We start from the raw sequence: 12,329 nt of genomic DNA, 5'->3' as shown, positions 1-12,329 counted from the left end.
GATGATCTCAGGAGGTCCATTCCAACCTAAATGAATTTATAGTCCAACTCAGTAAACCAGAGGAAGGACAGCTTTGAAGAATGGGTAGTTATTTATAAGCTGATGGGAGGACTTTTACTTGTTTCTGGTTTTTATGAGTTGTTCCTGAAATCATATAAATAAGAAAAGTTTCTGTTTATTTACACTAGTAAATAAGATAATTTGAGTGCAAGTAAGGTAAGAGAAAACTGAATATTTCAGTACATAAGGATTTGAAACATCTCAGGAAGAAAATTTCTTTCTGGTATTGTATATTTTACGCATTGTGTTCTTACAGTACACTTTATTCAGTGTATGTTAGTTCTTTCTGAAAGCTGACAATATTGGAGGAAATTTAATTTACTTGTGTTGTGATTACTATAGAAATTAGTCTTTTAGTTCTTTAGAATTGTGATGAGTTGGTGTGAAACATTTCCAGCATTCAGTTTAATTGCATTGATTATTGCAAGTCTTTTTCTGAAGGTATGCTTAATTAAGAAGTAAATATTTATATGTGCAGATTCTAACATTAATTATTTTTGTGTATATAGCTAGCTTAAAGTATGTTGTCTTAATATGGTATAAGGTTTTGAGTCTTCTCCCAAAATTTGACAGTTGCAGCTAATGTGTGCAAGTATAGTTAGAGAAGAATCAGACCTGTAAATGGATTTTTTCCTAGTTCTTTGCCTCAAAGCAGTAAGTAGGTTTGTGTGCACCTTTCTTCCAGCTTGATAAATATATTTGCTGTTACAAAGCATACTGTAACTGTTAGAAAAAAATTCATGAAGTCCAAAGCTTATAGTATTCTCTTGAAATGCTGCAAACACTAAGCACACCTTAGATTAGACAAAGCAATAATATATAATATGAATTTTCTAATATTTTAGGCCAAAGCAACATTTTAAGAAAGGAAAAATAAATCTCCATGTACTAGTATGTGAAACAATCTTTAGCCAATCCCCAGATTGGATTTGGGGTGAATATTCATTCTTCTTTTAAGATATGAATAAAGATAAGTGCCAAAAAAAAAAACAAAGACGTTTGTGCTGAACTTTTAATTTTATATTTTAATTTTATTCAGAGACCACGATGCAGACATCAGAGGCTGGGTCGGACACAGGTTCGACTGTGACTTTACAGGCATCTGTGGCTGGCCAGGCAGCAGTGCCCACACAGGTAGTACAGCAGGTACCGGTTCAGCAACAGGTAGGTGTCTATTAATTCTGGGAAAACAAAAAAACCCTGGCAAGACAGAATGATGCATTTCAACAGGTGTACTGAAAAACTGATTTTTTACAAGGCTGCAAAAGCAACTCCTTTTCACTGTTTTACTCAATTTTATTTTGCTGGAACTAAAAGCTACATAAGCAGACATGTATTTTTCAGAGTTTATTTCTTGAACTAGAATATCTGGCAATCACCAGAAATACATATTCATGATTCTAAAAGTAGATTACTATGGAATGTGTGCTATAGCTCATTAAAAATATATTCATTTAATTTATTGAATATTTATAATTATTCATTTGAAAGGTTGATAAGGAATATGGAATTTTTTGAAATAAATACCATATAGATGTAAAATACAGAAGCAGTGTCATTTTGTACTTCTAAGCTGGGCTTCCTGAAGGTTCTTGCACAACTAGAGAAAGGTATTTGAAATAAAACCATATGTAACACATAATTTGGATTTGCCAGAGAATTAAAGGGGCTTCTGAAGCAGACAGCTCAGCACACACTTCTGTGACATGATTAATCACCTATGCAGCCCCACCAGCATTAAAGGGAGTGGTGTGTGGGGAGATTGAGAAGGGAAGTGGAGTTGGAAAACAGGAACTGAATGTGAAAAGCCATGACTTTTGTCCAAGACTCCTTTAGTATGTATAATTTAGGTTAGTTTTTTTGGGTTTTGTTTAATTATTTGTTCCAGTTGGAAGGGACCTACAACGATCATTACTCCAACTGTCTGACCACTTCAGGGCTGACCAAAAGTTAAAGCATATTATTAAGGGCATGTCATGGTTTAAACCCAGCTGGTAACTCAGCACCATGTAGCTGCTTGTTTACACCCCCTTTTCCCCACTCCCCAGGCAGGATGGGGAGGAGAATTGAAATACTGTGAACCCCACAGGTTGAGATAAGAACAGTGTAATAACCAAAGTACAATATGATACTCCTACTACTAGTAATAATAATGATAAGGGAAATAACAAGGGGAGAGAATATAAAACTAAAAGGGGAAAGGAAAAAAAAACCAATAAACATAAATGATGCACAATACAATTGCTCACTACCCGCTGATACCCGCCCAACCCAAGCAGCGATCTGTCCCTTCCAGGTAACTCCTTAACCAGGGTAAGTGCTACTTAGCAACACCTAATCCATTGGTGTGTTATCAGCATTATTCTCAGACTAAAAAAAAACACAGCACTGCACCAGCTACTAGGAAGAAAATTAACACTATCTCAGCCAAACCCAGGACAGGGCATTGTCCAAATACCTCTTAAACGCTGACAGGAATGGGGCACTGACCACCTCTCTAGGAAGTCTGTTCTAGAGCTTGACCACCCTCTCAGTAAAGAAATGCTTCCTAATACGTAGTCTGAACCTCCCCTGAGGTCTCCCACTCATCCTATCACAGGATACCGGGGAGAAGAGAACAGCACTTTCCCCTCCACTTCCCCTCCCTTCAGCTGTCAGTTTATTAGGTTCTTTAGGTGAAATCTGATGTTCTTTTTCAACATAAGTTGGTGTTACAGTTTTAGAATCAATATTAAAACTAAGAATAACTTGTTAAATTATGTAAGTCTGTTTCTGTGCTAGTCAATCACTGCTGCTTAAACTATAATTTCTAGCATTTTGTTTAGTTTTAAAATTTAAGGTGATGATTCTTCCTGAATGTTACTTGCAGTGCTATTTTACTGCCTCATACATTTCAGTAATAATTTTTCCTGGTATACAAACTCAATTCATAATGTCTCGTAATTGCATTAATATAACTTATGTTATAATGTAACTTGGAACTTATTTGGGTTTTTTTTTGCCCTTTTTTTTTTTAAACAAACTGCTCACCCCCAAGAAACCCACCCCAGTGTTTCAGCAAAACATTTAAACATTGGGCACTTAACAAGAATTTAAATGCTTATCTTTGGGTACTTGCTCAAAGTTCATCCCTACTAAGTTAATAATTGGTGGAAATCACAGGATCACAAAATCATAGGTTGGAAGGGACCTCTGGGGGTCATCTTGTCCAACCCCCTGTTCAAGCAGGGCCAGAGCTGGTTGTCCAGGAACATGTCCAGATGATTTTTGAATATTAACAAAGGAGGAGACTGCACAACCTCTCTGGGCACCCCCTTCCAGTGCTCAGTCACTGTCACAGTAAAAAAATGTTTTCTGATTTTCAGATGGAACCTTCTGTGTTTCAGTTTTGTGCCCATTGCCTCTGGTCCTGTCACTGGGCACCACTGAAAAGAGCCTGGATCCATCTTCTATGTGCCTTCCCTTTAGGTATTTATATACATTGATGAGATCCCCCCTGCCCTAAGCCTTTGCTTCTCCAGGCTAAACAGTCCCAGTTCTCTCAGCCTTTCCTTGTAGGACAGATGCTCCAATCCCATCTTTATGGCCCATCATTGAACTCTCTCCAGTGTGTCCATGTCTCTCTTGTACTGGGGAACCCAGAACTGGACACAGGACTCTAGGTGCACAGTACTCAACTGGCACTGAATAAAGGGGAAGGGTCACCTACCTGGACCTACTGGCAATACTTTGCCTAATGCAGCCCAGGATACCATTATCCCTCTTTGTGGCAAGGGCATACTGCTGTCTCATGTTGAACTTGGTGTCCACCAGGAACCCCAGGTCCTTTTCTGCAAAGCTGCTTTCCAGCTGACTGCTCCCCTTGGCATGTACCGGTGCATGGGGTTGCTCCTCCCTGGGCACAGTACTTGGCACTCTTCCTTGTTGAAGTAAATGAAGTTCCTGCCAGCTCATTTCTATAGCTTGATATCTCTCTGAATGTTTTTCTCCAAAAGAGTTTTTATAGAATACTTTTTCTGTCAGTTTCTAGGCCCCGCCAGAATAGCAGAAAAGGGGTGTTTCTACCACATGCCCATGATCAAAAGCCGTAGGGGAGTCTGTTAAAATTTGTAGTCAGTACCTTTTTGTCATAAACCACCTTCTGTGTCTTCTGCAGAGGCCTGGTTTCTGTTGCCCATTTCTGTTTATCCCTGGCAATAGAGCACTTCTCTGTCACAGTCTTTCTAGGGTCATTGCTTTCTGGATTTGTGCTGTAATCCAACACAAGATGCCTCAGTGCCTCAAAATTGATCTTTTATCTGTTTGCTGCATTTAGAGTGATGTTGTTAGCCTTTAAACAAGATTTTCCTCCAGACTGCAGGTAGCACGACCCCCAGGTCCTTATCTGCAAAGTTGTTTTCTAGCTGGTCGGCAGACTGTACTGGTGCATGGGGTTGTTCTTTCTCTGCGCAGGATTTGTTACTTCTCCTTTTTGAATTTCATGAGGTTCCTGTCAGCCCATTTCTACAGCCTTTTGAGGTCCCTCTGGATGGCAGCACAACCCTGTGATGTATCAGCCACTCTTTCCAGTTTGGTGCCATCAGAAAATGGCTAGGGGTGCACTCTGCCCCATCATCCAGATCATTGATAAAGATGTTGAACAGGACTGGACCCAGTATTGGCCCCTGGGGTACACCACTAGTCACTGGCCTCCAACTAGACTTTTTTGCCACTGAAAAGCTTTTGCTGAATTAGAACTTTTATATAGATCTCTACCTTAAATCTTTATTACAGAAGCACAGAATGGTTAAGGTTGAAAAGAACTACTGGAGATCATCTCCCCTGCTCAAGCAGGGTCACCTAGAGCTGGTTTCCCAGGAACATGTCCAGATGGCTTTTGAATATCTCCAAGGGAGGAGACTACACAGCGCCTCTGGGCAGCCCCTTCCAGTGCTCAGTCACTGTCAGTAAAAAAGTGTTTCCTGGTTTTTAGACAGAACTTTCTGTGTTTCAGTTTGTGCCCATTGCCTCTTGACCTGTCACTGGTCACCACTGAAAAAAGCCTGGCTTCATCTTCTTTGCACCTTCCCTTCGGGTATTTGTACACATGAGATCCTCCTCTTAGCCTCTGGGCTAAACAGCCCCAAGTTTATCGGCCAACTAGACTTTGTGCCACTGGTCACCACTGTCTGGGCCCAGCCGTTCAGCTAGTTTTCAATCTAAAAATTTGAAAGAATGTTGTTAATGAAAAACTAAAATCTTCTTCTGAGTGTAGTGGCAGTAGCTTCACAGGTGTTTTCAAGCAACACAGCAATTGTCAGTTTTGGCAATGATGAAGGGAGAAACCTATACATGTACAAGTACTTGTAGTAGTAGTACTAAGGCCAAAAAGCGAGGAGCATAATTAAATGCCATTTAACATCCTGTGGATTTTTTTTCTTAGTCTTGTTTCCTCAAATATGATTTTACACTCATGTATCATTCCTGTTTTAACATGCACTCATAAGCATGAGGCAGCAAGCTTATAAAGATTTTAAATTCATCTCAATGATCTTATGGTTTACTTCATGCAAAACAGAATAATTTGAAGAGGAAAATTAAAATCAAGTGTCTAATCAATTTTAGAAGGTATATCCATGCATCAAATTTTCCTATTCATCATAGACTATGACCATAGCATTCAGAAATAATTGTATCATTAGAATGGACATACATATTTTTGCCAATCAAAATTGGAGCTTAATGCAAAATCAGATTTAACATATGAAAAACAGTCATGAACTTATATTGGTCATTTATCTAAATATCAACATTGCAGCATGCGCTGCTTTCTAAAAATATTCCAGACTAATTAATGTATTAACATTTATTTATTTTTTTTTTTAGGCACTGTATTTGATTATATTTTTTTTTAATTTTAAATGGGGTTTATGAATCCTTATTTATTTTACCCTGGTATTTTTCTCTTGACCTTATTAGTACTTTTAATGCACTTTTATCTAAAATCAGAATTCTGTACATAGTTTTATCTTGCCTTAATGATGAGATTTATTTTTTAAATTTGGGAAATTATAGTTCAGGAACACTGTTAAGGGATGGTAGGCCAATGTCAGTTTATGTAATGGTTCACATAGGAAATCAGAAAACTGCTGTTTTTTCTATTTAACCATCAAAAAGAGTACTTCTGATTACTGCTGACTGATGGAAACATCTGTTTTCTGTCACACCTGAGCAGTCTTATTCAAAGTAATGTGGGTTTTTGTTTGTTAGGGTTTGTTTGGTTTTGTTTTTTTTTTTCAGAATTAAGGCTTTCATATAAATTTTCACTTAGGTGTTGTGGTTTAACCCCAGCCGGCATCTAAGCACCACACAGCCACTTACTCCCCCCCCCCCCCCCCCCCCCCCAATGGGATGGGGGAGAGACTCAGAAGGGCAAAAGTGAGAAAAATAATGAGTTGAGATAAAAACAATTTAATAAATAAAAAAGTAATAATATTTAATGAATTGTAAGGAAAAGAAGAAAAGACCCCAAACAAACACCCAAGAGAGAGAAAAATGAAACCCCAACTGACCATTGCCCAGCTAGTCCCTGAGGAGCATCCCCCCTGCCAACCTCCCCCTGAGTTTTATTGCTGGGCATGATGTCATATGGTATGAAATATCCCTTTGGTCAGTTGGGGTCATCTGTCCCAACTGTGTCCCCTTCCAACTTCTTGTGTATCCCTAGCCTACTTGCTGGCAGGGCGGTGTGAGAAGCTGAAAAACCCTTGACACTGTGCAAGCACCGCTCAGTACTAACTAAAACATCCCTGTTTCCAGCACTGATCCAAAAATTAAATGCTTTAAATTATATGAGTTAATGGTAGAAAAGGACGATTAGGAATTTTATAGAGTGTAGTGAGGATGATGAAGGTTTTCTAACTAAAATGTTCTTAAAGAGCTCTTGTAGATGATGCATTACATGCATGAGAACCAGACTCTTCTAAGATTAAACTGAATTATTTCTTTTATGAACTACTCTGACAGGTCAAAGTTTGCCTGTTAACAGCAAATGTAACTTGTGGTTTAGATGCTTGTGTTCTATAGAGTTAAACTGAAGTAAAAAAAAATAAAAATAAACAAAACCTACCACCACCACCAAGGAAAAAACAACAAACAGAAAAGCAGCATTTAGATGACTAAATGAAGTTTTCTTCTTTACTAAATATTGTTCTTAAGCTTTGCATGAAGCATATAGTTCTTGTGCTTTCCAGATGGTTCTGTCTTTGGCATTGAAAATACCCATACTCTCAAGAGCATGCATCTCCAGTGTTACTACTCCATGTAGCATATTACAGACTTACAGCACAATATTACATTTTGTGTTATTTAGCAATTGTGAGAACAGGGATGTCCATGACTAGGAGTATTGTTTAGAAACCATTAAATGCACTGAAGCACTAGTCATTCTTTTTATAAGGTAAACTGTCCTATATTTCTGGTGGTTTTCTTTACAGGTACAGCAAGTACAGACTGTGCAACAGGTACAGCATGTCTATCCAGCCCAGGTTCAGTATGTAGAGGGAAGTGACACAGTCTACACAAATGGAACTATGTAAGTAAGTTGGTTATTGATCAAAATTAGAATGGTTACTAAATTATGAAGTTAAATGTGCATTCTTTTAATAACATCATATGGGCTACTGTATTTTAAGTAGCAAAGAAAAATGAAGAAAAACATTTTTTTGTCATTTTAAATCATTATTTGGGTGAAAACAAGTTGAATTCACATCACAATCTAAAATGAATTCAGGTAATTGTTAGATGGACATAGTGTGAAGCTATATAAGCAGCATTTTGTTGCTTATGGGCAAGTTTTAATTTATGCTGATAGAAAGGATTATCTAAACTTGTCATAACATGATCATCTGTGTAATAAGTCTTCATGTGGGCCCCCTATTCTAGTTAAAATTCTACTGGCAATTTCTTAAATCACTGAGGCAGCTGCAGTCATTGCTTACAACAAAAAAAAAAAAAGTAATTTTTTTATTGTGTTTAGTGCAATGAGATGCATATTTAATTTTTTTCCAAAGGAAGGGAGAGAAACAAAAATATGTTAATTCAGTTTTCTCTTAGACTCTTCTTTTCTTGCTTTGATGAACATATTTTTCTGCCATCAAGTTCCTTTCTCCCTTGTGAAAACTTAAAATCATAGAATAATTTAGGTCAAAAGAGACCTCTGGAGGTTATATGGTATAACATGTACATACTCAGAGTAGGACCTTCCCTCTCTCTTTTTCCAGTACCTCTAAATATATCCCCTTGACACTTTTGATGTGTTATAAGGTTAATGAAGAAGCGAAAAACATATAGAAGACTTGTTTGGTGCCAGCAAACATGTATTTATTGATGATAATCTGGCATTGACACAAAAAAGTCAATACCACCATTGGGTTCAGACTGATGTTAACACTTGCAGCATCCTCTTCACTGGTATATTTTGCCAAATTCATTCTTCAGTTAACCTTTTCCCACACACTCTCTTGTTGCCTGATTTTCTTTGCTCTTATAATATCTAATCAATATCTTTTGTCCTAAACAGGTCTATTAAGACATGGTTATTATTAAGAATGACCAATGCATCCTTTTTTAAGATACTGAAAAACTGAAAGTCACTCATAACATTGTTAAACTGTAATCAAAGACTGAAAACTTGTATGTAGAATAAATTATCAGGCTAACTTGTTTTCGGAAAATGTCAGCTAAAGACGTTGAACTGTTGAGACAAAAGAAAACAAATTTCTTCTTTCTTGTGTAATATTTTCTTTTAAAAGCTCTAGTACTTTTACTCTTTCAATTATGGACTTGAAAGTGAGCAGTGATGTTGGGAGTGTGTGGTTTATTGCAGTTCATGAAATTTTGCCTGACTTTATAGCTCAAATATATTAAACAGAGAATTATGTTTGGTTTACTCTATATGTTAAATGCACCAAAGACCAGTGGATGTGCTCCAGATGATCCTAAATGGGGCATCTCCTTTCAGCTGCTGCTTCTGTTATTAATTATATCAATTCTGTGTTCTGGTACCTAACCTATGAACAAAGAAAGAACCCTATTCTATTCCATATACAGGGCCTAGGATATATGGTTAAAGCTATCTTATTAAAGCAGAGAAAGAATCAAGTACTAAACCTGTGGTGGGAATGGAAAATGTTTCATGACTATTAACACTCTCCTTTTATGGCTATATGTTAGCCTGATTCTAACACAACCCTCAAGCCCTCCTAAAAGATCACGTGAAAATAGTAATTAGGGCCAGTCAGTGAGGAGGAAAGGCAAACATGAGGTGGCTGGTTAAGAAGACTGGGACTGTGATCCAGTAAGCAGGAAAGGGTTCTCGTCTTAGATAAAGAGCTGGTGAAAGTGACTATAAAGACAAGAGCCAAGAACCAGTGGGTGAAAAAAAGAATGGTGGCAGACATACAAATCAGGTTAGATAAAAGGAAAAAGTTCTTTACTGTGAGGGTGGTGAGGCACTGGAATGGATTGCCCAAAGAAGTGATAAATGCTCCATTCCTGGCAGTGTTCAAGGCCAGGTTAGACAGAGCCTTGGGTAACATGGTCTAGTGTGAGGAGTCCCTGCCCATGGCAAGGGGGGTTGGAACGAGATGATCTTAAGGTCCTTTCCAACCCTAACCACTCTATGATTCTATGATACTAACAAAGACCCAAAATGCATGGTTGTCTTGGAAAAGGAACTTTAAAAAACAAACCAAAATAAAAACACTGAATGGATACACATCTCAGAAAAGTTGTCTACATGCAAATGATGATTTTACAGATGATAGGATTTTCCTGATATAACTGCTAACTATTTCATTTGTAGAGAGTACCTTAAAAGGAGATGGAAGGAGGAACTGACTGACACAGTATAACTTATAGTGCTATTTCATCCACCAGTAAACTTCATTTTAGTATCATGAATAATTTACCATAGAAAAATTTAGGTTGTAAGGGATCTCAGAGGTGATCTAGTCCAACCCTCTGCTCAAAGCAGGTCTAATTAGAACAGGTTGCTCAGGGACATGTCCCATTGAGTTGTGTTTACCTCCAAGGATAGAGGTTCCACACCCTTTCTGGGCAACCTATTCCTGTATTTGACCACCCTCATAGAAAAAAAAGTATTTTCCTAATATCTAATCAGAACTTCCCATATTACAGCTTGTGTTCATTGCCTCCTGTCCTATTGCTGTGCACCTCTGAGAAGTGTCTGGTTCTATCTTCTCTGTCTCCTCCCATGGTTTGTACAGAACAAAAATGTATCCCCTTAACCTCTTCTCCAAGCTGAACAGTCCTAGATCTCTCAGCCTATGTCACGTTCTCCAGCCCCCTGACCATCTTCGTTGCCCTCTGCTGGACTCGCTTCAGTATGTCCATGTCTCTCTTGTACCAGGGAGCCTCAAACTGAGCACAGGACTCCAGATACAGTCTTCCCTGGGCTAAGCAGAGGATAAGGATCACTTAGAATCATAGAATAGTTAGGGTTGGAAAGGACCTTAAGATCATCTAGTTCCAACCCACCTGCCATGGGCAGGGACACCTCGCGCTAAATCATATCACCCAAGGCCTCATCCAACCTGGTCTTAAACACTGCCAGGGATGGAGCATTCACAACTTCCCTGGGCAACCCATTCCAGTGCCTCACCACCCTAACAGGAAAGAATTTCCTTCTTATGTCCAATCTAAACTTCCCCTGTTTAAGTTTTAACCCCTTACCCCTTGTCCTATCTCTACAGTCTCTAATGAAGAGTCCATCTCCAGCATCCCTATAGGCCCCCTTCAGATACTGGAAGGCTGCTATGAGGTCTCCACGCAGCCTTCTCTTCTCCAGGCTGAACAGCCCCAACTTCCTCAGCCTGTCTTCATACGGGAGGCGCTCCAGTCCCCTGATCATCCTCGTGGCCCTCCCTTGGACTAGTTCCAACAGTTCCATGTCCTTTTTATGTTGAGGACACCAGAACTGCACACAATACTCCAGGTGAGGTCTCACAAGAGCAGAGTAGAGGGGCAGGATCACCTCCTTCGACCTGCTGATCACCCTCCTTTTGATGCAGCCCAGGATATGGTTGGCTTTCTGGGCTGCAAGTGCACACTGCCAGCCCATGTTCATTTTCTCATCAACCAGCACCCCCAAGTCCTTCTCTACAGGGGGGCTGCTCTGAATCTCTTCTTTGCCCAACCTGTAGCTGTGCCTGGGATTGCTCCAACCCAGGTGTAGGACATTGCACTGGGCATGGTTAAACTTCATGAGGTTGGCATCAGCCCACCTCACAAGTGTGTTGAGGTCCGTCTGGATGGCATTCCTTCCCTCCAGGGTATCAACCAAACCACACAGCTTGGTGTCATCGGCAAACTTGCTGAGGGTGCACTCAAACCCACTGTCCATGTCAGTAACGAAGAAGTTAAACAAGACCGGTCCCAACACCGATCCCTGAGGGACACCACTTGTTACTGGTCTCCAGCCGGACATTGAGCCATTGACCACAACTCTTTGTGTGCGGCCATCCAGCCAGTTCTTTATCCACCAAGTGGTCCATCCATCAAATTGATGTCTCTCCAGTTTAGAGACAAGGATGTCGTGTGAGACAGTGTTGAACACTTTACACCAGTCCAGGTAGATTACATCAAGTGCTCTACCTCTGCCCATCAGTTCTGTAGCCCCATCATAGAAGGCCACCAAATTGGTCAGGCAGGATTTCCCCTTAGTGAAGCCATGCTGGCTGTGACCAACCGCCTTGTTGATTTTCATGTGCTTTAGCATGCCGTCCAGGAGAATCTGCTCCAAGATTTTGCCAGGCACAGAGGTGAGACTGACTGGTCTGTAATTCCCCGGGGCATCTGTTTTCCCCTTCTTGAAAATGGGGCTTATATTTCCCTTTTTCCAGTCATCAGGAACTTCACCTGACTGCCATGATTTTTCAAATATGATGGCCAGCAGCTTAGCAACTTCATTTGCCAGCTCCTTCAGGACCTGCGGATGGATCTCATCAGGACCCATGGACTTGTGCACGTTCAGATTTTTAACATGGTCTCGAGCCAATTCCTCTCCTACAGTGGGCACAAGGTCTTCATTCTCACAGTCCCTGCATCTGCCTTCCAAGACTTGGGTGGTGCAGTCAGAGCATTTGCCAGTGAAGACCGTGGCAAAGAAGTCATTCAGAACCTCAGCCTTCTCCAAATCCTGTGTAGCCAGTTCTCCTGAGAGCTTCCTGAGGGGGCCTACATTCTCCCTAGTCTGTTTTTTATTTGCT

The 12,329-nt window shown here is 39.8% G+C and overlaps 1 protein-coding gene across 2 annotated transcripts in view; it reads left to right on the top strand.

Moving 5' to 3' along the window:
- The window catches only part of LOC133280691 (transcription factor RFX3-like), a 178,082-nt gene that overhangs the window by 47,824 nt on the left and 117,929 nt on the right, over positions 1–12,329 (top strand). For both annotated transcript variants that reach the window (XM_061475607.1, XM_061475606.1), the window contains 2 exons: positions 1,100–1,224; positions 7,536–7,633. In XM_061475607.1, the coding sequence (XP_061331591.1) occupies positions 1,108–1,224; positions 7,536–7,633 (215 nt within the window). In that variant the 5' untranslated portion in view covers positions 1,100–1,107. The remainder of the gene's footprint in view (positions 1–1,099; positions 1,225–7,535; positions 7,634–12,329) is intronic.

Source organism: Pezoporus flaviventris, unplaced genomic scaffold (genome assembly GCF_033815535.1).
Source record: "Pezoporus flaviventris isolate CSIRO_AGI_PZ_B2104156 unplaced genomic scaffold, CSIRO_AGI_Pfla_v1 ptg000085l, whole genome shotgun sequence".
In the NCBI taxonomy this organism is placed as follows: Eukaryota; Metazoa; Chordata; class Aves; order Psittaciformes; family Psittacidae; genus Pezoporus; species Pezoporus flaviventris.
Note: the sequence above shows the minus strand (reverse complement) of the source record. Positions and strands in the feature narration are given on the sequence as shown.